General features: G+C 39.0%; 1 protein-coding gene across 3 annotated transcripts; it reads right to left on the bottom strand.

Annotated features, from left to right (window-relative positions):
• Window positions 1–26,243, bottom strand: AADAT (aminoadipate aminotransferase). Of its 3 annotated transcripts, XM_077774199.1 has the most exons (14): window positions 26,162–26,243; window positions 25,810–25,906; window positions 24,955–25,123; window positions 23,935–24,067; window positions 20,222–20,296; window positions 9,988–10,197; window positions 7,496–7,561; window positions 6,100–6,182; window positions 5,548–5,644; window positions 3,945–4,006; window positions 3,613–3,677; window positions 2,211–2,317; window positions 1,875–1,976; window positions 1–334 (listed from the first exon to the last, which is right to left on the bottom strand). In XM_077774199.1, exons 2-14 carry the CDS (start codon window positions 25,874–25,876, stop codon window positions 293–295), a joined length of 1,278 nt encoding a protein of 425 aa, XP_077630325.1. In that variant the 5' UTR covers window positions 25,877–25,906; window positions 26,162–26,243; the 3' UTR covers window positions 1–292. The 3 variants fall into 3 exon arrangements, with proteins under 3 accessions (XP_077630325.1, XP_077630451.1, XP_077630387.1); XM_077774325.1 differs by lacking the exon at window positions 9,988–10,197; XM_077774261.1 differs by lacking the exon at window positions 6,100–6,182 and having other exon boundaries at window positions 5,548–5,580.
• Window positions 26,244–26,530: the final 287 nt, after the last annotated feature.

Raw genomic sequence — 26,530 nt, forward strand, 5'->3', positions numbered from 1 at the left:
TTCAAGGAAAATTTATGGGAGATCATACAGCAGCTAGAGTTCCTTACAATAAAATCCAGGAAGAAAATAATTTTGTATGTTGAAAATTTATCAAAAGGTCTAAGTAGATTACAAATATATTTTAGCAATCTGATGAATTTAAGGGCACTTTAAAAGGTGTCTAGGTAAACTACTACAGATATGACATGCTTGGTGAAATCCAATCTGTACATCTAATGCCAATGATCATTTCTTCCTGCTAAAACATAAAAGTAATTTATCTGAAAAATCCATGAGTACTATAATGATTTCTTCATAAAGATTCTTTAATAATTTGGGCTAATCTCTGGAAGGCCTAAAATAGAAAAGAGATAAGAATTAATGAAATTACACCCTCTAGTTCCATCCATGTTGCTACACATGGCCAGATTTCATTCTTTCTCATTGCCATGTAGTATTCCATGGTATAGATAAACCACATCTTCTTGATCCATTCATCAGTTGATGGACACTTAGATTCTTTCCATGTTTTGGCTATTGTTGAGAGTGCTGCTATGAACATTGGGGTACATTAGAGGGTGTTATGCTGAGCGAAATAAGTCACGCAGAGGACAGATACCATATGTTTGCACATATAGGTGGATTAGGAGGAAGTTAATGGAGGACCATGAGGGAGAAGAAGGGGAACAATAGTTGGGGAGAGGGAGGGAGGCAAACCATGAGAGACTCTTGAATGCTGAGAACAAACTGAGGATTGGTGGGGGTGGGGGAGAGGGGAAGGGAGGTGATGGGCATGGAGGAGGGCACTTGTGGGGATGAGCACTGGGTGTTATACAGAAACCAACTTGACAATAAACTAAGAAATAAAATTAATGAAATTACAATGCTACTTAGGAAAAGTCTGTTATAATTTAAAAAGTTGAAACAGAGCATTTATCTTAGGTTGAGATGAGGCAATGAAAAGTCAAATTTAACATCAACTTTATTGGGGTGGGATGTCTACTAATACATATAGATATAAGCCTGTCAGATTCCCAGGGTATCTGTTTATTCTTATATCCCTCAACATCATTATTTTCCATTTTCTCCACAACACAAATTATTTTTTCATTTATTTTTTTTTAATTCTTTTTTACTATTTTATTTCTTTTTTTTTTTTTTTTACAAAGAGTTTGTCAAATTAGTTTCCACATAACACTCAGNCTCTCTCCAATTATTTTTTCATTTAATCTCTCACCTGCACATACATTCTGTATTGTTCCAAGTGTCTAACTCTATTCATATGTGAAAGCAGACATAACTTCTGAAAAGTATATTTAGTGATATGAGAAAGCAAGTAAACAAAGAACATACCAAGAACCAATCCATGTGCAAGGGCAAGTATAGACTCTTCTCAAGGTTAAGGGCACTGTTCAATTTATGGCTCTTCTATTTGGACTCCCAGACACACAGTCCTTAGGAACTCATTTCTTTGCTTTTTGTTATTTTTGCTAAACCCAGGCTTATGATTAATTTAAGAATATCATTGTATTTGACCCTTGTTGCTACATTTTTATTCAGGGAAAGAAACTGATGGCTTTGTACTGTTGGCTCATGTTAATTCCATGAAGAAAGGAAAGAAATTTTCTTCAGAACATGTTAGTAGTCTGCTCACACTGCTCATCAAGTCTGAAAACTATTCCTGAAGACAACAAAATTGAACTCCAATTTGGTCTCATGCATTTGTCTATTTACAACTGTTAAAGTGTGTCTTTTAATAGTAATTCATGACTTTTTAACTGATACCTGTTTTTCAGAAACCCAAGAAAGCATTAAATGTTATAACTCACATAATGAACACAAACACCAAAAAATAGAATTGATATCTAGTGTTCCTCTGAAAGTATTGTACTCACCAAATCCATTTGTTCTGGAGAAGCTGAAGAGAAGGACACTCTAAAGTAAGGGCTAGGTGCTGAGGTATTAGTGTAGAAAACATTTCCAGGAAGTATTAATACCTAAGAGAGTTTATGGAAAACAAGTGACTGTATTATTATTAATGTAGACCAGAAGAATAATTATGTGACTCAAAAATCTATTATGATTTTAATAATGAGATTATTAGAGATATGAGATATAGAGATGGGAGATAATGTCTGATATTAAAATATTATGGGCTGGCGTGGAGGGCAACTTTTATATTAAGTAAGAAATCATGTTAAAGAAAAAGTATAACTCTTCCCCCCTTTTACCTCTTTCTTCATGGCTTTTTCCTGAATCATTTGTTTTACATCAGAAATGCCTTTAATTTTAACCCATAAAAACATTCCAGCAGTAGGAACATGCCATTCTGCCAAACCTACAAACCAAAGAAGAGAATAAATATCTGCTAAAGCCATTTTTGAGGATGTCAAATCAATCACTTAATGATGTAATCGCAGTAACTGTCAACTAGAACTGCCAAAAAAGTTCCTTCAGGGATAGCATTTTTAAAACAGAATTTTATGAGACTTGACAATTGATATTCTGAGTTTGTTTCAAAAATAAGAGAGGTGGTGAAAGCTGAGAGGGAGACTCATGTATATATTTCTAATTTTAGTCAGTCTTAGGGTAGTGTGAAGAGTCTAGTGCCTATGTCTGCTTCCCTTAGTTAGAACCATAGAGAAGCCAAATGTGGCTCCTTCAACTTAAGGAGATTCTTCGACTACTTCTACTTTCTCCCAGTGCTTCAATGAATCCAGTCATTTATATAATAGTTTTGAAGTCCAATGGATTAGAGTTTTCATCAGAATGTAATTAATTATGAAAAGAAGTTCTTGAAATTCAAGACCACATGCATTTGTAGGCTTTATGTTTCATTGAGTATTAGGATAGAGAAACCGAGAAGGAAGGATAATTATTTTAATTATCTTTTTTAAAAACTTGCTTTTGAATTGAACCTCTTATTTAACTCCACTATACAAAGTGGTAAGATAGCACTTTTATCAAAAAGAGAATTCTGTATTTGCTGAGAATTTGTAAGGAACGAGAGATAACAGAAATAAGAGAATTGGTTGTTTTGTTTACTGTTATTCATACTAAAGGCTTTCCTAATGATATCATTAAAACCATGTAATTCATTAGTAGAAAATTAAACCTAAACCATCCTGCAATCACATTAGCAATAGATAACATCAGACAGATAAATGAGGTTAACAATTAGAATGCAAATAATCTGTAATGAGAGAACTGCTTTAGACTGCACAGTTTTGTCTTTATATAGTCTAATTAGAAAAGGAGTATACTGTTGTTCGACAATTCCTTGGCTGTTTCGGGAAAATTTTGAAGTAACTCTAAAACCTTTTGAGTATCGGCATCATTTAACTTTAAGTTATTGCTGATGGATTTTTAGACTAAAAGGTCTTTTTTTTTTTCTTCTTCCTTTAAACCACAAGTTCTTTGCAGCAGACAGGTAAAGTAGAAGTAGGTAGAACAGTGCCAGGGTTTGCAGATTGTTACTTCCCAGACTCCTTACAGGGCACCAGTTCTTGACATGAATACTCCCGGACTCTCGTTTCTTTTCTCCCAGGATTCTTATCAGTCACTATGAGGTGTTTGTCCCCCACTCACGAAAGTGCTAGTGTCTATCACGGGACAGGATATATTTTCACTTACCACTTAACCATTTGTCTGCAGCTGCCAGTACTGCATCCTTCTGCTTCCTATAGAAATCAATAACCCTGGAAGAAAAAACAATGAGAAGCATGTGTTAAATACATGGATTGAAGGAACCCAGAGGCTCTGGAGTCCAGTCTGTAAGACTCTGTTTTCCACCTTGATTAAAATGTTGAATACTTGAAATGGGAACACAGCACGTTTGCTGGACCTGTCTGCTGGTAAACTTTGTACAATTGCATTTTTTCCCCCTTATTTTGGAATAATTCAAAAATGAAAATGAATAGGAGAATCCCATTTCTATATAAAATATGGAACCCAAATTACCGTACCTCCCTACATGAGCCAGGAACCCTTCTTCTCCCCATTGGTGTAGAAGCTGTGATACTAGTAGCTAAAAGAGAGAAGACAATAACAAATGTCATGGTTCACTAAACATGTGACATTTGTTTACTGTGACATTAAAGTGCTTGTTTAATGTGACATTAAAGCAAATCACTCTTGATTACCTGTAAGCCACAAGAAAATAAAACAAGCTGAGCCAAGCTTTACACGGTGATTTAAAATAAATGTTAATTAATAACAATGACAGTAAAATAACAAATGTTTACATTGCTATACGCCAGAAACTATTATATTTATATATTGTAGATAACCTAATCTCCATAATACCCTTATAAGGCTCTTATTTCTATTTTACGGGTGAGGAAACCAAGGCACAACAGTTGAGTGAACTTTCCTGAGGTCACACAGCTGGTCACAGACACAGCCTGGATTCAAGTTAGGCGGTCTAGCTCCAGATACATGCCATTAGTGACCACACTACTGCTTCTCTAAATATAAAACATATATACTAGATATATAGTTACATAAGGTTCTCAGTGACTTGTCTATATAAGATGGAAGTTTTAATGTTATAGGTGGATAGTAAAGTTTTGTTGATAACAGATACAAAAAATATGGTGAAAAAACCCCAACTTGATCAAAATGGGGACATATGTTCTTTATGGAATGTACGATATCAGACAGGTGTCCTGGGCTTAGTATACTGTTCTATTCATTTTGAGTTCTTAGGTAGCAATTCCACCTAACATTAGGATCTGATTCTTAAGATTGCATTAGGGATTGATCCCACAATTTCTCAAAGCTTGTGAGGAAATTTATACATTCTCCAAAATTAATTTTACTTTATTACTTATTATTAAACTAAAATGCATTACAACCAGTGTCATCAGGGGAGGTTAACACCTGTGGGACGAAGGCAAACGAGGAATCCCTAAACAGGTTTGGAATCCTTATGCTCAAAATGGATTTGAAGACGATGAAGCTAAAGTTATGTTACTTCAGTGAGGCCACTTCATTTTCTTCAAGTTCAACAAAGTTTTTTATGGAGTTGTGTCCCTAGCATCTATCCTTCTAGATGAAGGATGAAATCATTCATGAAAATGAATAAGACACCCAACTCGCAAGGAGCTTGGTCTACACTGCAAACACCAGGTTAATTCAATTCTTATTTGCCTTTTATTTACTAAAAACATTTTTTTACGTTTATTTATTTATTTTGCAAGAGAGAGAGCTAGAGAGAGAGAGACGTGCATGAATGGGGTAGGGGCCAAGAGAATTCCAGGCAGCCTCCACCCTGTCAGCGCAGAGCCGACGTGGGGCTTGAACCAACAAACCGTTAGATCATGACCTGAGCCAAGAGCAAGAGTTGGATGCTTACCTGACTGAGCCACCCAGGCGCCCCTCATTTGCCTTTTAGAGTAAACATCTATGGTATGTGATCTTCTAATTCCATCCATACTGGAACTAGAGATTCAGTATCAGTGACTTTCCTCCCTGCCACCTCAACCCAGTCTTACCTGCTAATATCTATTTTCTATTCTGATTGTTTAAAACAACAACAACAACCCCTATTTCTGAAATTGTCCTTACCTGTGTAAAAGTGCTGGGGTGCATACTTGAAACCTGTGTGTGAAAAACAACTCTCTCTATCAAGGGTTTTGGACCAGTTATAAACCCTAGTCTCAACCTGCACAAAAAGAGAAAAGGCACAATACCAACCATGTATTAACAAATATTACCTATCACTTTGCTGCTTTCATTAGGAAGACACTTGTGACCTAGAGACAATCGGGCCTAATCTATGAAAATGTTTTAACAAAACTACTTACTATTTAAAATACAACTTTAAGACTACATTTAAGATACAATGTAAGTCTGACCAAGTATTTTGAAATGTGTTTTTTCATATATGAAACCCAAAACCTGACCAGTCCCACTATAACTTTAGATTAATGCCCACATACCTTTGATTACTGGAGACGAATAAAACAAAAAATGGCATATACTAATATTAATAATCAAACTGATTTTTTAAGGTAAGGGGAATACAAGCATCTTAAATGAAAATTATTTGACTAAAAGACACTCAGGTACAGTCTATCATTTTTAGATCTGGCCATAAGTGGAGACACAAGGCCTTACCCAGAGGAGAGGACTTTTGAAAAAGAGTCAGCTCTGATGACACGCCCATCAACATCCATGGAAAGAAATGTTGGCGCCCAGGACTTGAAATGGAAAAAATATATATTGTTGATTTAAGGATTCTTGTTAGTGACTGTATAATTATTTTGTGTACAGAAAGGAGAGAGCATAGGTTTGGATAGGAGCAGCACAGCCATCTTTTCTGTTATCTTAATTTCAACCCTTTAAAATGGAATAAGAAACATGTTCTTTTATTACTGCCTGCCTTTCTTCATGGCTATTCTGCCAAAAGCACGCAGAAGGGTTCATTTACTCATTTGATTAAGATATTATTATGAACTTAGGGAGATCTCAAATAGGCCCTCCTAGCCTCAAAGGTTGACATGCAGAATCAGCAGATTTAGAGGAAGGATTCAAGAAAAATTTGTCTGGATTAGATCAAAATGAAGAGGGCCAGCAGCATTCAGGGTTATTTAGAGAGAGAATGATCCTTAGAACAGCTAGAAAGATAAAACAAGATGAGAAATTTAGTTAATCTGCCACATTGACTTCAACGTGGCATACAAGAAAAGGGGCCTGGTCATGTTGAGGGCAGGAAATAGGTAGGTAGATGTGATATGCAGTAAACTATATAGAAAAATCAAGAGTTTTGGTTTTTATCCAGCATATTCAAAGGGAGCATTGAATCTAAGTATGTTTTCTGCAGCCCTGAGAGCAAATATAGTGTTTGATTTTGAAGAATCAGGCATTGGGAGTCTGTACCACCGCTGCTATCTATTAAGAGACCGTGATCATGAAAAGTGGCAAGCATATGTAGTGAAAAAGAACCTAAAAATCCATTATTCTGCAGGTAGGGTCCAGGCTTTCAATGACAGGGATGGCAAATATGTGGCATGCTGCCAGTAATGCCTTCTCCTATGTCCATAATAGACATCACTGATTAAGTACGACCCTCTTTTTCTTTCAGCTTGAGTGGAGCTACCCAATCCTTCTCAGACATCATTCTAGTCAGCCACTGCTGAGAAACTGTACTTGACACCTCAAATGAAACCTACTTCATATCCCTTGTATGATGTTTAAAAAGCTATGAACTAGGATTTGGAGTTCAAGAAAACCATCAGCTCCGACTTATTACTTGCCCAAATGCATGGTGTAGAGAGCTAGCTACTATTTTAAAGGTAAGTCATTTCTGGAAGGAGCAGTAATGTCAGACACGAGAGGTACTAATTCTGTGATAAAACTGAAAGATTCAAGATAGAAGTGGTAGCAAATTATTAATAACTGTATTTAACTTCAATGTAAAGGTAGATTAGCGCTGACTCAGCCGTTAGGTTAAAATCACATCAGTGTAACTACTTACCTTCTAATTGTGAAATAAGTTCACATCACCACTTACCTTGCTGAACTGGAGAAAATAGTAAGGATCATCTTCTATTATGAGGAAATCATATTTTCTTGCAAGCTAAAAAGGGTTAAAGTGGTATATTTAATCCTTAAGGGTTAAAGTGGTATATTTAATCCTTAAGAACTGTCTAAGCTGAAAATCACTTGGAATCATAATTCTTTGTATTCATCCATCCATCCACCCATTCATCCATCCAAGAAGCTACTGAGTACTTCTGTCCTGGACAATGAGGATAAAGAGGTGAGTAAGGCACTGAGGCCTCTTGTTCACATGGAACTTACATTCCAAGTTCTGGGAAAGACGATGTACATAATGAAGAGAAGAAATAATAGATGAGAGGTTTTAGGGGCTACTCAGAACATTAAACAAGGTGATATTTGAGTCGGGGGGGGAGGGGAGGAGATAGGGTAGCTATTTCAGATTGAATTATTGGAAGCCTGTCCTGACAATGTTACACGAGAGCTCAGAATCACAGGATGAAGCCAGTTGTGCAAATATCAAGGAAGAAGATTCTAGGCTGAGGGCTGCGTGAGAAAAAAACCCTACACTTGACATGTTTAAGGGGTGGGAAGGAGGCCAGGGGGCTGAAGCAAGAAGGATGATAAGAAATGATAAGGCTTGAGAAGAGACTACTAGGTCACATAGCTTTACAAGACATGAAGGAATTTGGATTTTATTTTAATTGCAAGGGGAAGTCACACGAGGACTGTAAACAGGAAGACATGGAGATTGGCTTTGCATTTATATTTCAGCGGTGGGAATGACATGACTGGTTGCTGCGTGAAGAATAATTGGTTGAGGATTGGAAGTGGAATGCAGCAGGGGTCCAGTGAGGAAACCATCCTAGCACACCAGTGAAGGAAGGTGGTGACTGGGAAGATGGTGGTAGTAAGGAGAGAGAGAGAAATAGGTGGATTTGGATCCATTTGGTGGTGGAGTCCACAGGATGAACTGGATGTAGGGGGTTGGGAGAGGAGAGAAGGGAAAGAGAAGTATAAAAGGTGGTTGTTTATGGCGGCTCTATTTATGGAGGTGGAGAATGTGAGGGGTGTGACTTGGAGGCTGGGGTGTGGCTGGACTAAATCAAGAGTTCTATTAGGTCATGGTAGGTTGGAAATACCTATTAGACACTTATGTTGGATGTCGGAAACATAAGTTGGATGGAGAAGTTGGAAATAGAAGTCTGGAGTTCAGGGGAAAGGCATTTCTATTATGAAGAATGGAATTTACAGTCATAAACTGGATGAGACTATCTGGAAGTAGTATGTAAATAAGAAGAGAACTCAGGACAGAACTGTGGAATGTGTGAAAAATAAGACAATACTTTGAAAAAATGTAAAAATGAGTCAAAGAAACTGAAATCTTTATGATTCCACTGTACAGTCTATATAGTTTAATATGGCTTTGGTACTTATCTTCTTAATGTTTATTTTTATTTTTGAGAGACAGAGAGAGGCAGACCATGAGCTGAGGAGGCGCAGAGAGAGAGGGAGACACAGAATGCAAAGCAGGCTGTAGGCTCTGAGCTGTTAACACAAAGCCCGACATGGGGCTCAAACCCATGAACTGTGAGATCATGACCTGGGCGGAAGCTGGATGCTTAACTGACTGAGCCACCCTGGATCCCCTTATTTGGTACTTATTTTTAAAAGCTATTTGTAGCTAAGATCTAAGGAGGACAGTCAGGTACCTAAAAGAGACTTTACAAAAGGCACTTTTCTCTTATTTTTCAAAGATTTTTGTATAGGTGGGTATGTGTCTGATATTTAAATTTTTTTTAATATTTATTTTTGAGATATGTATATATACATATTAAGAGAGAGAAAGAGTGTGAGCAAGCAGGGAAGGGGCAGGGAGAGAAGGAGACACAGAATCTGAAGCAGGCTCCAAACTCTGATCTGTCAGGACAGAGCCCAACACGGGGCTCCAACTCATGAACTGCGAGATCATGACCTGAGCTGAAGTTGGATGCTTAACCTACTGAGCCATCCAGGTGCCCCTGTGTTTGATAATTTTTTAAAAAATTAGTGAAAAGCTTAGGCATCATAGTCAGAAAATGGACTTTACAAAAGGAAAATTCCTTTTATTTTTAAAGAATTTCTTTGTAAGCTGAAATGATAAGGAGTAGGAAAGAGAAGAGACAAGTTGAAAATATAAATATAAACAAATGAAAATAAAACTTGGGGAAAATATAAATATAAAACAACTATTAAATAACCTCCTAAAACTTAACATCATGTCAAAAATACTATTTCTTTTTTATGAAAATAATCTAGTAAAGGAAAAAAAATCTCATAGTTAACAAAGGATGGAGTAATTTCTTGTGTTAAAATTTATCAGAGCACTTGGCATAGAGGATTTCCTTTTATTAAAAGCTATCTTCCTTGTAAGAAAGAGGCTAATAAAGGGAGCTTGCACAGTACTCTTCTCAAAAGTCAAAAATAAACGAGAACATAGCCACAGAACACATTCTTTTAAAATACCTCATAGATTTCCTTCTTGCGGTCAGTTGCTAACGAGTTTCCAGTAGGGTTGTTGCCATTTGGGACAGTGTAAAGAAATTTGGGGGTGTTTTTCTTGGGGTTTTTTGAGTCTTCTGGTTTCCATTTAGAAAGTATTTCTTTCAGAGAGTCTGGAATAATACCATGTTCATCACTGGAAACATTAATAATGTTGCAGCCCAGTGGCTTTAGCTGTTGAGCACAAATAAAAAGAAAAGCCCAAGATTCAGACATGATTACAAAATGTGTCATTGGTTCTTCTTACACTAACCAAGAATGTTACCATTTAGGTCCTTAAATGTATAAACATGCACTCAGCTCTACACTGGAAGGGTTGAGGTTGTACATGTTCATTTTATTGTTGCTCTGGGGTAGATGCCATTATTGTTCGAAAATATCCTCTGCCAGTTCCCAGAGGAAGGAGTATACTTCCTTGCTCTCCTATGTCAGGATTGGCCAGCTACCATATGTCTTGCTCTGGTTGATAAATTGTGAGCAGAAGTGATGTGTGCTTCTTCCAAGCAGAAGCTTTAAAATCTAGCTTGTGGTTCTCTATATCTCTTTTCCTTTTGCATTGAAACTGTGTATGTCCCAGATAGAGGCTGCTTCTGTCAGCTTGGGGCTTCAGATGGAGATGACATGGAACAGAGCTGCAGCTGCCTTTCAGTGGACATGGAGTATATGAAGAAATAAACCTTTCTAGCCGTAAGCCAATGCAATTGGGGTTATTAGGCAGCATAACCTAGCCTCTTCTGACTGAATTAAAACTAGTTCATAAAGTAGATGGTTATTTATGAATGCCTTCTTTGACAAAGCAAGTTAAACATAGAGCAGCATCTGTTATGCAAATACCTAAAATAGTTACTAGCAGGGGTGATATTCAAAATATTTACCAGGTGGCATAGCACAGGAACATCAGAAGCAGTATCTGACTGGAATAGAGTCCTGGAGGCCCCCTGCATTCTGTATGATGGGAAGTTAAGGGTGGTCTTAATGGAGGGGCCAGGGGCACCAGGGTGGTGATGGGCATGAGGAGGTACGGGAGGGCAGCACTTACCAAGGTGTGGGATAGCATTTCACACTTTACCAACTGCTAAGCCTGAAATGATGAGTAGTGGCCTTGCTTATAGACCAACTTTTATAAAAATCTTGTGGAATCTTATTCTTGGATGACCATAAAGAAAAAAGTTGAAACCTAAGAAGTAACAATAGAGGGAGAGGCAAGATGGTGGAGAAGTAGGGAGCTCCGTACATTTCACTCACCCCAATCTCTCAAACGGAGAAGGCCTGAAGCCATAGGCCACTGAACCGTAGGAGTTTGGGAGGAAAAGAGACCGAGTCCACTGAGAAGACAACCTCATAAGTGTGTGAGTGTGAACTGGGGAAGATAAAAACGGGCCGGGACCCAGAGACAAAGAGGGAGGGGAGGGAACCCTCTTCGCAGGGAGCCACAGAGAGTCAAGGGGAAAAAAAGAGCAGCTGAAATTGCTCATAGACCTGTCCCTAGAGAAGAGAAAAACCTCGGCTCAGGGCAGAGTGATCCTGTTTATAGCTGTGGTGCTGACTTTGGGCTGGGTGCCCTGGTCCCAGGCGGCGCCAGGAGAAACTGCTCCGCTGCTCTCCCAGCTGGATCCCTGGCTGGGAAGGACCCAGCCCGCAGGATTATATTTTCGGCAGTATCAATAAAGTGCACAGACTAAGACCTGGAAACGAGGCAAGGTTTGGGACATAGAACATGGCCCACCTTGGCTACACCCACAGCACAGGGAGATGGGACCCAAAAGAGTAACTTGTAATGCTTGGTTCGAGAGAGGACTGGGGTACTGCCATTTTTCTCCCCACAGCTACCAAAGTGGGACCTCAGGGAGCGGCCCCTGGGTCGAAGTGGAGGCTAAGACCTGCCTACACCAAACCATGCGCATCCGTGCTAGAGAGCTGTTTTTTTTTTTTTGTTTTGTTTTTACCAGAACCCCAGGGCAAGACCAACATGGATGCACTGCCGTGATTATTTCTAGATCAACTCTTTCTATTCTGATATATTTTCCCTTGTCTCATTCGTATCCCTCCTCTCTGCTGGACTGGGTACTCTGGTCACAGGTTTGCTTAAACAGTCACATTTAATTCATTCTCTAAATGTATATTCTACACCTCCACTGCTACCTTTCTCTCTCTCTCTCTTTCTCTCTGTAGTAATTAGACTATATAGTTTCTCTGAGTAACATTATCTTTGTTTCATACTCCTCGCCCCCTACTATATTCTGCCTTTCTCTATCTGAATTAAGCCTCTTAGTCTCTCTGCCTGATCACTGTCCAATTTCACTTTCTCCCCGCCGCCCCTGTCATTTCTCTCTTTGTATCTGCTCTTCATCAGCACTGCATACACCCTGCTCTTTATTTGTAGCTGAGAATTCTGGTTTTATGCTTTTAGACTATACTTTGTCTTTTGGCTTTTTTTACTTTTTTCTTTTCTTTCTTTTTCTTATTTTCTTTCTTCTTTTTCCCTTTCAGTTTGCTTGTTTCTTGGATTTGTCTGTGTGTTTGCGCGCCTTTGATCCCTGTGTGTTTGTCTGTCTGTTTTCCTATCCAGAGCTACCTCAAGAAACAAGCCGAAGTACACATGGTGGAGAGTCCCAGATACCACTACAAGTAGGGAAATAAAGTAACCAAAAACAAGAGACACTATTAAAAGAATACTTCCTTAATGGACAGGCCCTGGACAGTCAATGAGCCTTCTTTAATACAGCAGTACTCACAGGTGCAGAGCTCATAACAAGCTTTTAAAACTAACAAGAGACAGAAAGCTAGCCAAAATGATGAAACGGAAGAACTCACCTCTAAAGAAATTTCATGAAGAAATGACAGCTGAAGAACTGCTCAAAACAGATATAAACAACATAACTGAATAAGAATTTAGAACAATAGCCATAAAATTAATCACTGGGCTTGAAAAAGGCATGGAAGACATCAGAGAAGCTATTGCTACAAAGACTATGGATCTTAAAAATAGTTGTGATGAATTAAAAAATGCTATAAATGAGATGCATAATAAAATGGAGGCATCCAATGCAAAGATTGAAGAAGCAGAGAGGAGAAGAGGTAAATTAGAAGACACAGTTATAGAAAAAGAGGAAGCTGGAAAAAAGAGATAAACTGTTCCAGGAACACGAAAGGAGAGTTCGAGCGCTGAGTGATACAATCAAATGGAACACTATCTATATGAGAGGAATTCCAGAATATGAAGAGAGAGGGAAAGGCACTGAAGGTGTACTTGAAGAAATTATAGCTGAGAACTTCCCCAATCTGGGGAAGGAAACAGACACTGAAATCCAAGAGGCACAGAGAACTCCCCTCAGATGTAACTTGAATCGATCTTCTGCACGACATATCACAGTGAAACTGGCAAAATATAAGGACAGAGAGAGAATTCCAAAAGCAGCTATGGAGAAAAGGGCCCTAACATACAAAGGGAAACCTATCAGAGTAGTTATAGACCTATCTACATAAACTTGGCAGCCCAGAAAGGTATGGCAGGAAATCTTCAATGTGATGAACAGAAAAAATATGCAGCCAAGAATTCTCTGTCCAGCAAGATGGTTATTCAGCATAGAAGGAGAGATCAAAGTTTTCTGAAATAAACAAAAATGGAAAGAATTTGTCACCACTAAACCAGCCCTACAAGAAATCCTAAGGGGGACTCTATGAGGGAAATGTTGCAAGGGACACAAGATTCCAGAGATACCACCACAAGCATGGATCCTACAAAGAACACAATGACTCTAAACCCATATTTTTCAATAATAACACTGAATGTAAATGAACTAAATGCCCCAATCAAAAGACATAGGGTAGGAGAATGGATAAAAAACCAAAATCCATCTATTTACTGTCTACAAGAGACTGATTTTAGACCGAGGACACCCTCAGATTGAAAGTAAGGGGATGGAGAAATATCTATCATGCTACTGGAAGTAAAAAGAAAGCTGGAGTACCTATACTTATATCAGACAAAGTGGATTTTAAAGTAAAGACAATAATAATGGATGAAAAGGGAATTCGTTAATAATTACAGGGTGTATCCATCAGGAAGAGCTAACAATTATAAATGTCTATGCACCGAATACAGGAGCACTCAAATACAGAAAACAATTAGTCACAAACAGAAAAAATCTTATGGATAAGAATGTGCTAACAGCAGGGGACTTTAATACTCTACTTACAGTAATGGATAAATAAACTAGACAGAAAATCACTAAAGAAACAATGGATTTTTTAAAAAATGTTTTATTTATTTCTGAGAGAGAGAGAGACAGAGTGAGCAGGGAAGGGGCAGAGAGAGAGGGAGACACAGAATCTGAAGCAGGCTCCAGGCTCTGAGCTGGCTGTCAGCACGGAGCCCGACACGGGGCTTGAACCCACGAACTGCGAGATCATGACCTAAGCCAAAGTCGGACACGTAACTGACTGAGCCACCCAGGCGCCCCAAGAAACAATGGATTTGAATGACACATTGGACCATATGGATCTGATAGATTTATTTAGAACTCTATATCCTGAGGTCATGGAATTCACTTTCTTCTCAAGTGCACAGGGCACATTCTCCAAGATAGATCACATACTGGGTCAAAAAGCAGCCCTCAATAAATATTAAAGAATTGAGAACATACCATGCACACTTTCAGATCACAATGCTATGAAATTTGAAATCAACCACAGGAAAAAGTATGCAAAACCTCCAAAAACATGGAGGTTAAAGAACACCCTACTAAAGAACGAATGGGCCAATCAGGCAATTAGAGAAGAAATTTAAAAATATATGGAAACCAATGAAAATAAAAATACAACAACCCAAACTCTTTGGGATTTGGCAAAGGCAGTCCTAAGAGGAAAGTACATTGCACTCCAGGCCTATTTCAAGAAATTAGAAAAAGTGCAAGTACAAAATCTAACAGTGCACCTAAAGGAACTAGAAAGAGAGCAACAAGAGTACCCCAAGCCCAGAAGAAGGGAAATAATAAAAATCAGGGCAGAAATAAACAATATTGAATCCAAAAAAACAGTTGAGCAGGCCAATGAAACCAAGAGTCGGTTTTTTGAAAACAAAAACAAAATTGAAAAACCTCTAGCCAGGCTTCTCAAAAAGAAAAGAGAAAGCACTCAAGTAGACAAAATCATGAATGAAAATGGACTTATTACAACCAACCCCTCAGAAATACAAGCAATCATCAGGGAATACTATGAAAAATTATATGCCAACAAACTGTGCAACATAGAAAAAATGGACAAGTTCCTAAACACACACACACTACCAAAATTCACATGGGAAGAGATAGAAAGTCTGAACAGACCCATAACTAGTGAAGAAATTGAAGCAGTTATCAAAAATCTCCCAACAAATAAGAGCCCTGGACCTGATGGCTTCCCTGGGGAATTCTACCAGACATTTAAATTAGAGTTAATACCCATTGTTCTCAAGCTATTCCAAAAAACAGAAATCGAAGGAAAACTTCCAGACTCATTTCATGAAGCCAGCATCACTTTGATTCCCAAGCCAGATAGAGACCCTGCAAAAAAAGAGAACTACAGGCCAATATCCTTGGCCTGTAGTTGATGAATACGGATGCAAAAATCCTCAACAAGATACTTGCAAATCAAATGGAACAANAGAAGGAAAACTTCCCAGACTCATTTCATGAAGCCAGCATCACTTTGATTCTCAAGCCAGATAGAGACCCTGCAAAAAAAAGAGAACTACAGGCCAATATCCTTGATGAATACGGATGCAAAAATCCTCAACAAGATACTTGCAAATCAAATGGAACAACACATAAAAAGAATTATCCACCATGATCAAGTGGGATTCATTCCTGGGTTACAGGGCTGGTTTAATATTCGCAAATCAATCAGTGTGATACATCACATTAACAAAAGAAAAAATAAAAATCATATGATCCTGTCAATAGATGCAGAAAAAGCATTTGACAAAATACAACATCCCTTCTTAATAAGACCCTTGAGAAAGTNGGAGAAATAGGCACCCTCCTACACTGTTGGTGGGAATATAAACTGGTGCAGCCCCTCTGGAAAACAATAGGGAGATTCCTCAAAAAGTTAACAATAGAACTCCCCTATGACCCAGCAATAGCACTACTAGGAATGTACCCAAGGGATACATAGGGAGTGCTGATGCATAGGGGCACATGTACCCCAATGTTCATACCAGCACTCCCAACAATAGCCAACGCATGGAAAGAGCCTAAATGTCCATCAAATGACAAATGGATCAAGAAGATGTGGCTTACCTATACAATGGAATACTACATGGCAATGAGAAAGAATGAAATCTGGCCATGTGTAGCAACATGGATGGAACTTGTGGGTGTTATGCTGGAGCAAAATAAGTCAGGCAGAGAAGGACAGATGCCATATGTTTGCACATATAGGAGGGTTAGGAGGAACTTAATGGAGGACCATGGGGGAGAAGAAGGGGGAAATAGTTGGGGAGACAGAGGAGGGCAAACCATGAGAGACTCTTGAATGCTGAGAACAAACTGAGGTCTGATGGGTTTTGGGGGGGAGGGGAGAGATGGGCAGGGAGGAGGGCACTTGTTGGGATGAGCACTAGCTGTTATATGGAAACCAATTTGACAATAAACTATGCCGGGAAAAAAATACCAAAAAAATAGGAAGAAAAAGTAACTAATTTAGTGAGGTCCTGAGAAAATAAAATTTTCCAAAGGATAAGAAAACACTCTTGGCAGTCAAATGTGGTATTATGTACTAAGTGGGAATAATCCAGACAAATTTATGACAGATTTAAAAGTTCTCAGTCTGAAAAAGCACATCTACCATGGATAAAACAAATTAATACTGGGCCATGAAATAAATACATATTGCTTACCAGCACACTTCCTCATAGTGTGGCACACAGTTTCTGTTTGGGTAGGGGAAAACATTTGCGCATGCATTTACGTGGACTCTGGTTTTATATTCACACGCATTATATAAGGAGTTTACTAAAGTAATTATTATTTACTATCCAGTCATTAAGAGCAATTATATTACTTTAGTTTTTTATCGTGATAAGTAGATATATAACAAATTTTACCATGTTAGCCATTTTTTATGTGTACAATTCATAGCATTAATCACATTCACAATGTGTACATCCATCATCACTGTTGATTTCCAAACTTTTTCATCATTCCAAACAGAAACTCTGTACTCATTAATCAGTAACTCATTAATCAGTAACTCTCCATTCCTCCCAGGCCCTGGTAACCACTAACTTTCGGTGTCTGCAAATCTGGCTATTTTAGATACAAGGAACACAGAAGTGGAGTAATACAATATTTGTCCTTTTCTCTCTGGCTTTTTTCAGTCAGCATAACGTTTTCAAGGTTTATCCATTTTGTAGCATGTGTTAAAACTTTGTTCCTTTTTATGGCTAATATTCCATCACATCACATGTATATGCCACACTTTATGTATTCACTTGTTGATGTACACTTGAGTCGCTTCTACCTTTTGGCCATTATGAATAATGCTACAATGAACATTTGTGTACAATTATCTGTTTGAGCTCCAGTTTTCAGTTCTTTTGGGTACATACTTGGAGTTGAACCAACCAGCCACATGGTAATTCCCTGTTTAATTTTTTCAGAAACTGACAGACTCTTTTCCACAATGGCTGTACCAATTGACATTTCCACAAGGGTTCCAATTTCTCAACATATTCAACAATACTTATTATTTTACACTAAAAAATAGCTGTCCTGGTAGGTGTAGGTAGTACCTTCCTGTGTTTTTGATTTCTATTTCTCTAATGACTAATGAGGTTGAGCAACTTTTCACGTGCTTATTGGCCACTTGTATATGTTCTTTGGAGAGATGTCTATTCAAGTCCTTTGTCCATTTTTAAATTAGGTTATTTGTTTTTTGTTGTTGAGTTGTAGGAGGTCTTTATATATTCTGGATATTAAGTCCTTATCAGATACATGGTTTGCAAATATTTTTTCCCATGCTGTAGGCTATCTTACCACTTTCTTCATAATATCCTTTGATACACAAAGTTTTTAACTTTTAAAAAATGTTTTAATGTTTATTTTATTTTTGAGAGAGACAGAGCACAAGCAGGGGAGGAGCAGAGAGAGAAGGAGACACAAAACCTAAGCAGGCTTCAGGCTCTGAGCTGTCAGCAGAGCCCGACGTGGGGCTTGAATTCATGAACAGTGAGATTGTGTCCTGAGCTGAAGGTGGATGCTTAACGGAGTGAGCCACCCAGGTGCTCCACAAGTTTTTAATTTTTGATGAAGTCCAATTTATCTATTTTTTTGTTCTTTCTGCCTGCTTTTTGGTATCATATCTAAGAATTTAGTGCCATACCCAAGGTCATGAAGATTTGCCTGTATGTTTTAAGATTTTATAGTTTTAGCTCTTCCATTTAGGTCTTTGATCCATTCTGAGTTAAATTTTATATGGTGTGAGGTCAGGGTCCAATTTTTGTCTTTCCATGTGGAAATCCAGTTGTCCCAGCATGATATGTTGAAGAGACTATTCTTCCCCTATTGAGTGGTTTTGATACCCTTGTTGAAAAAAATTGACCATAGATGTGTAGATTTCTTTCTGGACTCTCAGTTATATTCCATTGGTCTATATGTCTATCCTTATACCAGTTCCACACTATTTTGATTACTGTAGCTTTGAAGTGGGTTTTGAAATTAGGAACTGGGAGTCCTCCAACTTTGTTTTTTTTCAAGATTATTTTGGCTACTTGGGTTCCTTCCAATCCCATATAAATTTCTGCAAAAAAGGCTACTGGAATTTGATAGGGACTATATTGAATATGTAGTTTACTTTGGTACTATTGACATCTAAACAATATTAAGTCTTCCAATTGATGAATAGGTGATGTCTTTCCATTTATTTGGGTTTTCTTTAATTTCTTTCAACAGTGTTTTATAATTTTTAATATGCCAGTCTTTCATTCCCTTTGTTATATTTAATTTCAGGTATTTTATTCTTTTGGCTATTATTATAAATGGAATTATTTTCTTTTTTTAATGTTTTTTTTATTTATTTCTGAGAGAGAGAGAGACAGCGTGAGCAGGGGAGGGTCAGAGAGAGAGGGAGACACAGAATCCGAAGCAGGCTCCAGGCTCTGAGCTAGCTGTCAGCACAGAGCCCAATGAGGGGCTCAAGCCCACAAACTGTGAGACCATGACCTGAGCCAAAGTCAGACGCTTAACCGACTGAGCCACCCAGGTGCCCCTGGAAATATTTTCTTAATTTGCTTTTCAGACTGTTCATAGGAAAAGCATTTTTTATAAGAAAAATTTTATCCCTACTTAGAAGTTTTGACAAAATATGCCTTTCATTAAGACTAGCTTATTGCTTTAAATATTAATCTTAAAGACAATATTAAGCTTGAAAAAGAGAATCCACTGTTAGAATCAACAGAGCATAAAAGTCATCTCATTTGTTTCCCTATTTTAAGCTAGAATTACTTTTCTATCACTTGTATTAGATGACAGTTCAGAATAACTTTGAGCACCCCCAGTGATGGGCAGTACTTTACCTCCCTAGGCAATCAGGAGTCAGGTGAGGCTCATGGCTAGGAAGTTGTTTGAGTTGAAATAGCTTCCCTCTAGTTTCCACCCTTTTATTCCAGTTCTGTTAAGCTGAGGACATGCAGAAATTAATCCACGACTATCTTAAGTATTGTACCCCAAACAAACCTAATTCTCAGTGGTGTATTCTGACTAGTGCACGTCAGCCAGATGATCAGCTTTCTCATTCTGGATATTATAGTCGGATTAATTTAACACTAGAGTGGAAAGTCCTAATTATACCATGTTGGGTTACAGTTGTATTAAATTGACATATAACATGATTATACTTAGGCATACAGTAATAAAAGACAGTAATGGAAAAATAAGTTTTTGTAAATGAAGTTGCATTTCAAGTGTAATATTAAGAAAGCTGGACATGATTCTGCATCCAAAAAAGCAAAATTAGTAAAGCCTAATTTTAGCATTTACATATTTAGAGTTTGTAAAAAAAAAAAAAAAAAGTGGAGGGTACACTTAACATATTTTGTATATATCATTTAAGATTCTCCTATTTTATTTTTCAGTGGCCAGATAATCCTAAAAGTGCAATATTTTCTTCTTATTTATTATAAGAAAGAGAGTTGCCCTTTAGAAAAATGTGTACTCACAGCTTGAAGGGTTCCTGAATAAACAGGTTCATTTAGGAGGACATTATCTCCAGGATTAATGATCATTTCAAACACCTAACAAAAGAAACATAGGTTAGTTTGGAATGTATTATCTCCCTTCTTAGTGTCCTTTTTTAGTTTGAGTTTAGTTTGAAGATTCTAGAGTAGGAGTTGGCAAATTTCTGTAAAGTGCAGGATGGCACATATTTTGTGGGCAATAATATCTCCAGTACAACTATTTATCTCTGCCTCTATAGTGAGAAAGAAGCCAAAGACAATATGTAAACCAACAGGTGTGGCTGAGTTCCAACAAAACTCTATTTATAAAGTCAGATGAAGCCTGACTTTCAAGCCATAGTTTCCCAACCTCTGTTTTAAGGTAAGATAACTAGTTTGGCTCTAAAATTCATTTATTCCTTTTACTCCTTCTTTGAAAATGTATTACATATTTACTATAAGCCAAGCCTCTGTATGGTATGGAGACAAAATGTTGAGTATGGCAATATGGTTCTTATCCTCATGGAGGTACTAGTCCAATGGGAAAACTAGATGCTAATCAAATAATTACTCAAATAAATGTATACTTTAAAACAATGGTGAGTGTTATGATGTATAGATGCACAATGTTACATGGGCTCACTGTAAGAGGACTTGGGCATTGAGGGAATTTTGGGCATTCAGGGAAGGCTTCCTTGAAGAAGTGATGAAATGGTATAGGGGATCACAACAGGTACATTTTGAGAAACTGAAAAGAATTCTGTGGCTTGAAATGGAAAGTAAAGAGGAGGGTGGAGTGAGATCAGATAGAAGTAGACAGAGAAATACCATGTAGGCATTCAAGCCACACGAGGCCAGTAAGAATTTCAGGTAGAGGCTGGAAAGGAGGAGTCATATTATAGATAGGCATGTTGGAAAGATCATTCTGGCAGCAATATGAAAGAATAAAAGGTGAGTGCGAATACATGTGGAAAAGTTTGTGAAGTTCTGGGATTCTCTGTAATGTTTTTGCTGTAGTTCTGGAAGGAGATGCAGGTTTAGCCTGACCAACAATGATGGAATTGGAGAGGAGAACTGAAGAGGTATTTGGGAAATCCATGTCAAGAGAACACAATGCCAAGAGAGAGGAATGAGGAAGAGAAAGCATGAAGACTGACTCCTGGAAGGAGTGACACTATTCACTGATAAACAGAACCACAAAGTTGTCCATCTCTGGGGGAGAAGGTGAGGAATGTGTTCTGGTTTGAGATGCCTTTGAAACATTCTGTCATGGTTCCAGGTGGACAGATGGATCACATGGATTTGGAAGGAATATATAAGTTACTAGCTATGACTGAACACAGGGTGTGAATGGAGGTACCCAGGGAAAATATATGGACTAAGAGAAGAGGTTTGAGGACTGAGCCTTGAGGAAGTCCAATAAATGATGGATATGTAGAGGGGGACATTGCAAATAAGGCAGGACAATTGGGCCAATGAGGTGTTGAGACAGTCAGAGAAGAGTGTTTCAGAAAGGATGGGAAGATCAACAATGTTAAAGGATATTTAGAGGTCAGGTAAGACAGGCTTGACAGGTTTTAGGAGATTTTGCAGAGAGTATGATCTCTAGACAATAGATACTTCTAGCCTAAATCAAAGTGGGTCTATTATGACTACATCTTACATAATTCATGGAATCATCTTTTCTTTCCTTGTGGTGTATCTCAATCCTCACCCTCATCTTACAACCTATATCTCATGACAAACAGTATGGCCATTATCAGCTGAGATAGACAATTTGACTTTTGTCTCCTGATTTGACCTAGGATGTCCCCTTTCCCTTTTTCTTAGGAGATTTTGACCTTGTATGACAAAAGCTACCCTCCTCCAGAGGGTTTCTAAATTATTCAGCTTTACAGGACATCCTAGGACCAAACAAATTACTTGGGTGGCATATCCACTGTCAATTGATCAAATGAAAAAAAAAAAACCTAATTATATACATTTTCCATGTCAATTAGGGGACATGAGAATAGCACTGTTTAATAGATGTAGAAAGAGACACAGGTGACTAAAATGATGAACAAAGTGGAAGGAGTTCCCACTAAGTAAACCAGATTCCCACTAAGGCCTCTGTAATAACATGTCTGTAAATGAAGGAGTTATTGATGTATTCAGCCATCTATGGTATCTTCCTTTGATATTACTGATGTTGTGACAGATAAAGAAGAAATTGTCTTGAGCATCTTTGTGGGGGGAAAAGTTCATAGTATACCTTCCTACGAATTTAACTGAAAAGAACTTTTTTCGTATTAGTCTATGGAATCACAAATGTTTCTTTTTAAATTTTTGTAACATTTTTATTATTGAGAGACAAAGAGAGACAGAGCATGAGCTTGGGAGGGACAGAACGAGGGGGAGATGCAGAATCTGAAGGAGGCTCCAGGCTCTGAGCTGTCAGCACAGAGCCCAACACAGGGCTCGAACTCACAAACTGCAAGATCATGAACTGAGCTGAAGTCGGACACTTAACCGACTGAAACACCCAGGTGCCCCACAAATGTTTCTTTTCAAGCAAACACTCCCACAGTACCTAATCCTCTTTTTTCCCCCAATTAAATAAAAAAAAGAGGGAGGAAAATTATATTCTTATTACTTCAATGCATCATGCTGTAATAATTTAATTAAAATTTTCATTAATGCTAACTAGATTATAGCTTTCACATTTTCATAAAAAGAAAAACAACGCTACTATGGCTTAAGATAAGTAAGAGTCCTTTTTAATCTACATGTGAAGACTGAATGTAGAAAATCTTTAGGGCTAATTATTCATGAAAAAGAAAATTTAAAAAAACAGATGAAATTGAGAACCATAGGTATAGTCTCTTTATTGTGAGAGCCCGCCAGTGGTGGTTACATATATGGACTTCCCAGAACTCAGGAGAGAGGCAGATGGAATAATTTAGAGAGAAAGAGAGACGTGGAGAGAGAGGTGGAGAGAGAGATAACACAAGAACTAACTCAGAAAGAAGTCAGAGACAGATATATAACTAGAGATCTAGGGAAGCACATCCAAGAAGACCAAATGTAAGCAGTTTTGAGTACAGATGCTTATATAAGCAGACATAACATTTCAGGACTATGAGGATACCCGCTCTAAAGACTTTAAAAATCATACTAAAATTTGATAACTACATAAATCAAAATGTAACCTGAATCTTTGAGCCAGATGAAATTAAGCAGTGCTCACTAAGCTTCTGGTAGGAGTACTCCCTTCATGGGAATCTTGTTTTAATGACTCCTAGCTCTGCGTCATTAACCACATGATCTACACTGAAGTAAAATCAGGTTGGTAAATGTCTTTAAATTCCCTGTTTAAAATTCTAGGTAAAGATAGATACATGACCCTCTTGTGGTTAGGTGACAGATGAGTGTAGTTAAGAACATATTTGATTCTTTTAAAAAAATTTTTTTCTTCAATATTTATTTTTGAGAGAGAGAGAGAGAGAGAGAGACAGTGAGAGTGGTGGAGGGGCAGAGAGAGAGAGGGGCGACACAGAATCAGAAGCAGGCTCCAGGCTCTGAGCTCTCAGCATAGAGCCTGACGTGGGGCTTGAACCCACACATCAAGAGATCGTGACCTGACCTGAAGTCAGACGCTCAACTGACTGAGCCACCCAGGTGCCCTGGAACATATTTAATTCTTAATGTGCGGTTCCCTGTCCTTTCAGTCTTACCTTACAAAGACCGTCTTGGCTGCCAGATGTTACACAAATGTCCATTTGTCCTTGGCTGCTTGGATAATTGATGGTGGGAGGATTATGCAATTTTACTTGTAACTGTTTTAGCCAGGACAACAGCTCTGGGATTCTAAAGCATAAAATGTATTTTCAAATTTATAGTATTAAAACTCGTAATAATAGTGGATAAGAATGGTAGCTTTACATTAAGCACTTTATACATTCAATTTAAAAATCCTCAAATGCTTTTTGCTAATACTAGTATCCCTCTTTATAGGACAAGGCAACAGATTGAGATTAAGAAATTCACATGAAGTCAATCAGCTCATATTAAATGAGCTGAGATATGAATCTCCATCTTTCTTATTCCAAAGCCTCATCTCTTTCTTTTCCTAGAGCACTCACTGCATCATCAATTCTTGGTTCTCCTAGGGAAATTTCCATAGGCTACCTAGAAGTTCAGTCTCAAGTTCTTTTCATCATGAAAAGAAAAGCCTATGCATCTATTACACGTACTTCATATTTACATAAAGTGCTATATTTCAGTGTGTTTTTAAATCACAGAACAAAGAAGATTGCTAAAGTATATTTTGTAGACACTCCATAAATGACTCTTTATCACTGGGAGAAGACCAGCTAAGGAAAGTCATAAAGTGTGTGTTCCAACTTTGTTTTAAGAAATTAAAGACCTCTGAATTGAGGGCTATTTCCATAGCTGTCTGCAACTATTAAGGGAATCTAATTATTACAAAATTACCCCTAGACTTAAAATCGCTGCTTTCCGGATTGTCCTTCTTGTCCCTTCTCCCAACGTGCTTGTTCCTCTAGCTCTCTCTCTTTGCTTCTTCAGTCTCAGCTCCAGTGGTACTTCCTCTTAATTATTCTTTGGAAACTCTTCCCCAAACCTTCCTACCTGTTGAATCCTCAGTTAAAAAAGACACACCACTGTATCAATGGGCCTTGGAATATTGCTCATGAAAATGAATCAACAAGATTGTGTTTTCTATTGATAGCTACCCAGCACTTTGAGAATACTGAAGTGCTCTCTTCATCATCTCTTCATCAAACTGGATGGGTTTTCCATTTTCTACGGTGATAACAGCAGTCTTAAAAGGGAATGTGTTGGGGTTTGGTGTTCCAGTAGCTAAGGAGATGACCGATTTTGGTGACTTGATCAATGTCTCAGCTACAATAAATTTGGAAGAGAAGAAGAAACTTTCGGTGAAGATTTTCATAAACAAATATATATCCATATATTGCATTATAGTCCATAAAACTGTAAAGCTGAGCAATTCCTAGTGGTAGAATGCTAGCTGAAAATAAACACATAAAATAACTTCTTCTGGACCTGCTCACTGGTCGTGGAACTAAAGACAGATGTCCAACTGAGAAGGCAGAGGGATTCGGAAGATTAGCAAAGGGCCGCGATCGCAGAAAACCCTCCTCCGTTGAGCGCCTACCTGCCTGTCGAGCTTCAAGGCTCGCTCCCTTCTCTCCAATTTACCAGGCCCGCCCCACTCCGCACACACCTGCACCTTGTGCCTAACTAACATCTACTCATTTTGCTGGCAAGGGCCTTTCTACACCGCACACCGTCCCTCTTCCAAGGACGTGTCCCACAACAGCCTGCGCCTCCCTGCCTCTCTATTGCTACACTGGAGCGGAGATACCCAATTCCGCGCCTTCCGTTCCAGCCCGAGTTCTCCGAGAACAAAGCGTGTGCCTGCTTCAGGTCTGCACGCAGAGCCTGGCTCACAGCGGGCTTTCACAGCTCAATGAATGGGTGCGATCGGCGCGGACCGTGGGCACCACCCTTTGGGGCTCTGCGGGAATCCCCCACCCCTGGAGCAGAGGCGCCGGGCCAGAACTCACTCATGAGTCGGATGGCAGAAGGCGTTCTCGCTGCGCTCGTGGCCGTGAGGAACCGTGCGTAATTCATGTCTGATATCCAACCTTCGGTGGCTGAAAACTAGAAAAACAAACAGCGGCGTCAGGTAGTGCCTCCCAGCTCCGGAAACGCCACCTGGGTCGTCGCCCCGNACCTCGCCAGGGCCTGCCTCGCCCCTTCCCGCCCCGCGCCGCAGCCTATAGCCGCCCGCCGCGCTCGCCGGCCCGCTTTGGGTCAGCGCCCTCCGCGCGGCGGGGGGAGGAACGGCCTGCCGCGAGGCACTTGCACCCTTTGGACCGGTGCCCGAGTCCATTCAAAGCGAACCCGACTCTTGACCTCGCAGCTGGGAGTCGCCGCATGCAAGCGGCCGGGTCGGCCGGGGCGCTCTCCTGGGAGCTTGCTGAGGGGGTCCTGAAGGGTGGAGGGGGAGGGCCGGAAGTCCGCCGCGATCCTAATCCTGGAGTACCACCTGGTGGCTGCTTTGAGCCATTGCAGCGGGCTTCCCAAACTGCATTTGGCCTCGTGCGCACTTTACGTTTCTGCGCGGGCGGTTGCCTGGCTGGCTTTCTCTGGCCAAGCAGCTGGCGCGTCTCATGCCCCCGGACCCTTTTGTGTTTCATATTGATCTTTCATAATAGAAGTATAGGCACCATCTCGAGAAGTCGCCAAGGCGACCCAGATAATTTCCAATGTGACTGTCAGATA

This window comes from Crocuta crocuta, unplaced genomic scaffold (genome assembly GCF_008692635.1).
Source record: "Crocuta crocuta isolate KB4526 unplaced genomic scaffold, BGI_CrCroc_1.0 scaffold429, whole genome shotgun sequence".
Classification (NCBI taxonomy): Eukaryota; Metazoa; Chordata; class Mammalia; order Carnivora; family Hyaenidae; genus Crocuta; species Crocuta crocuta.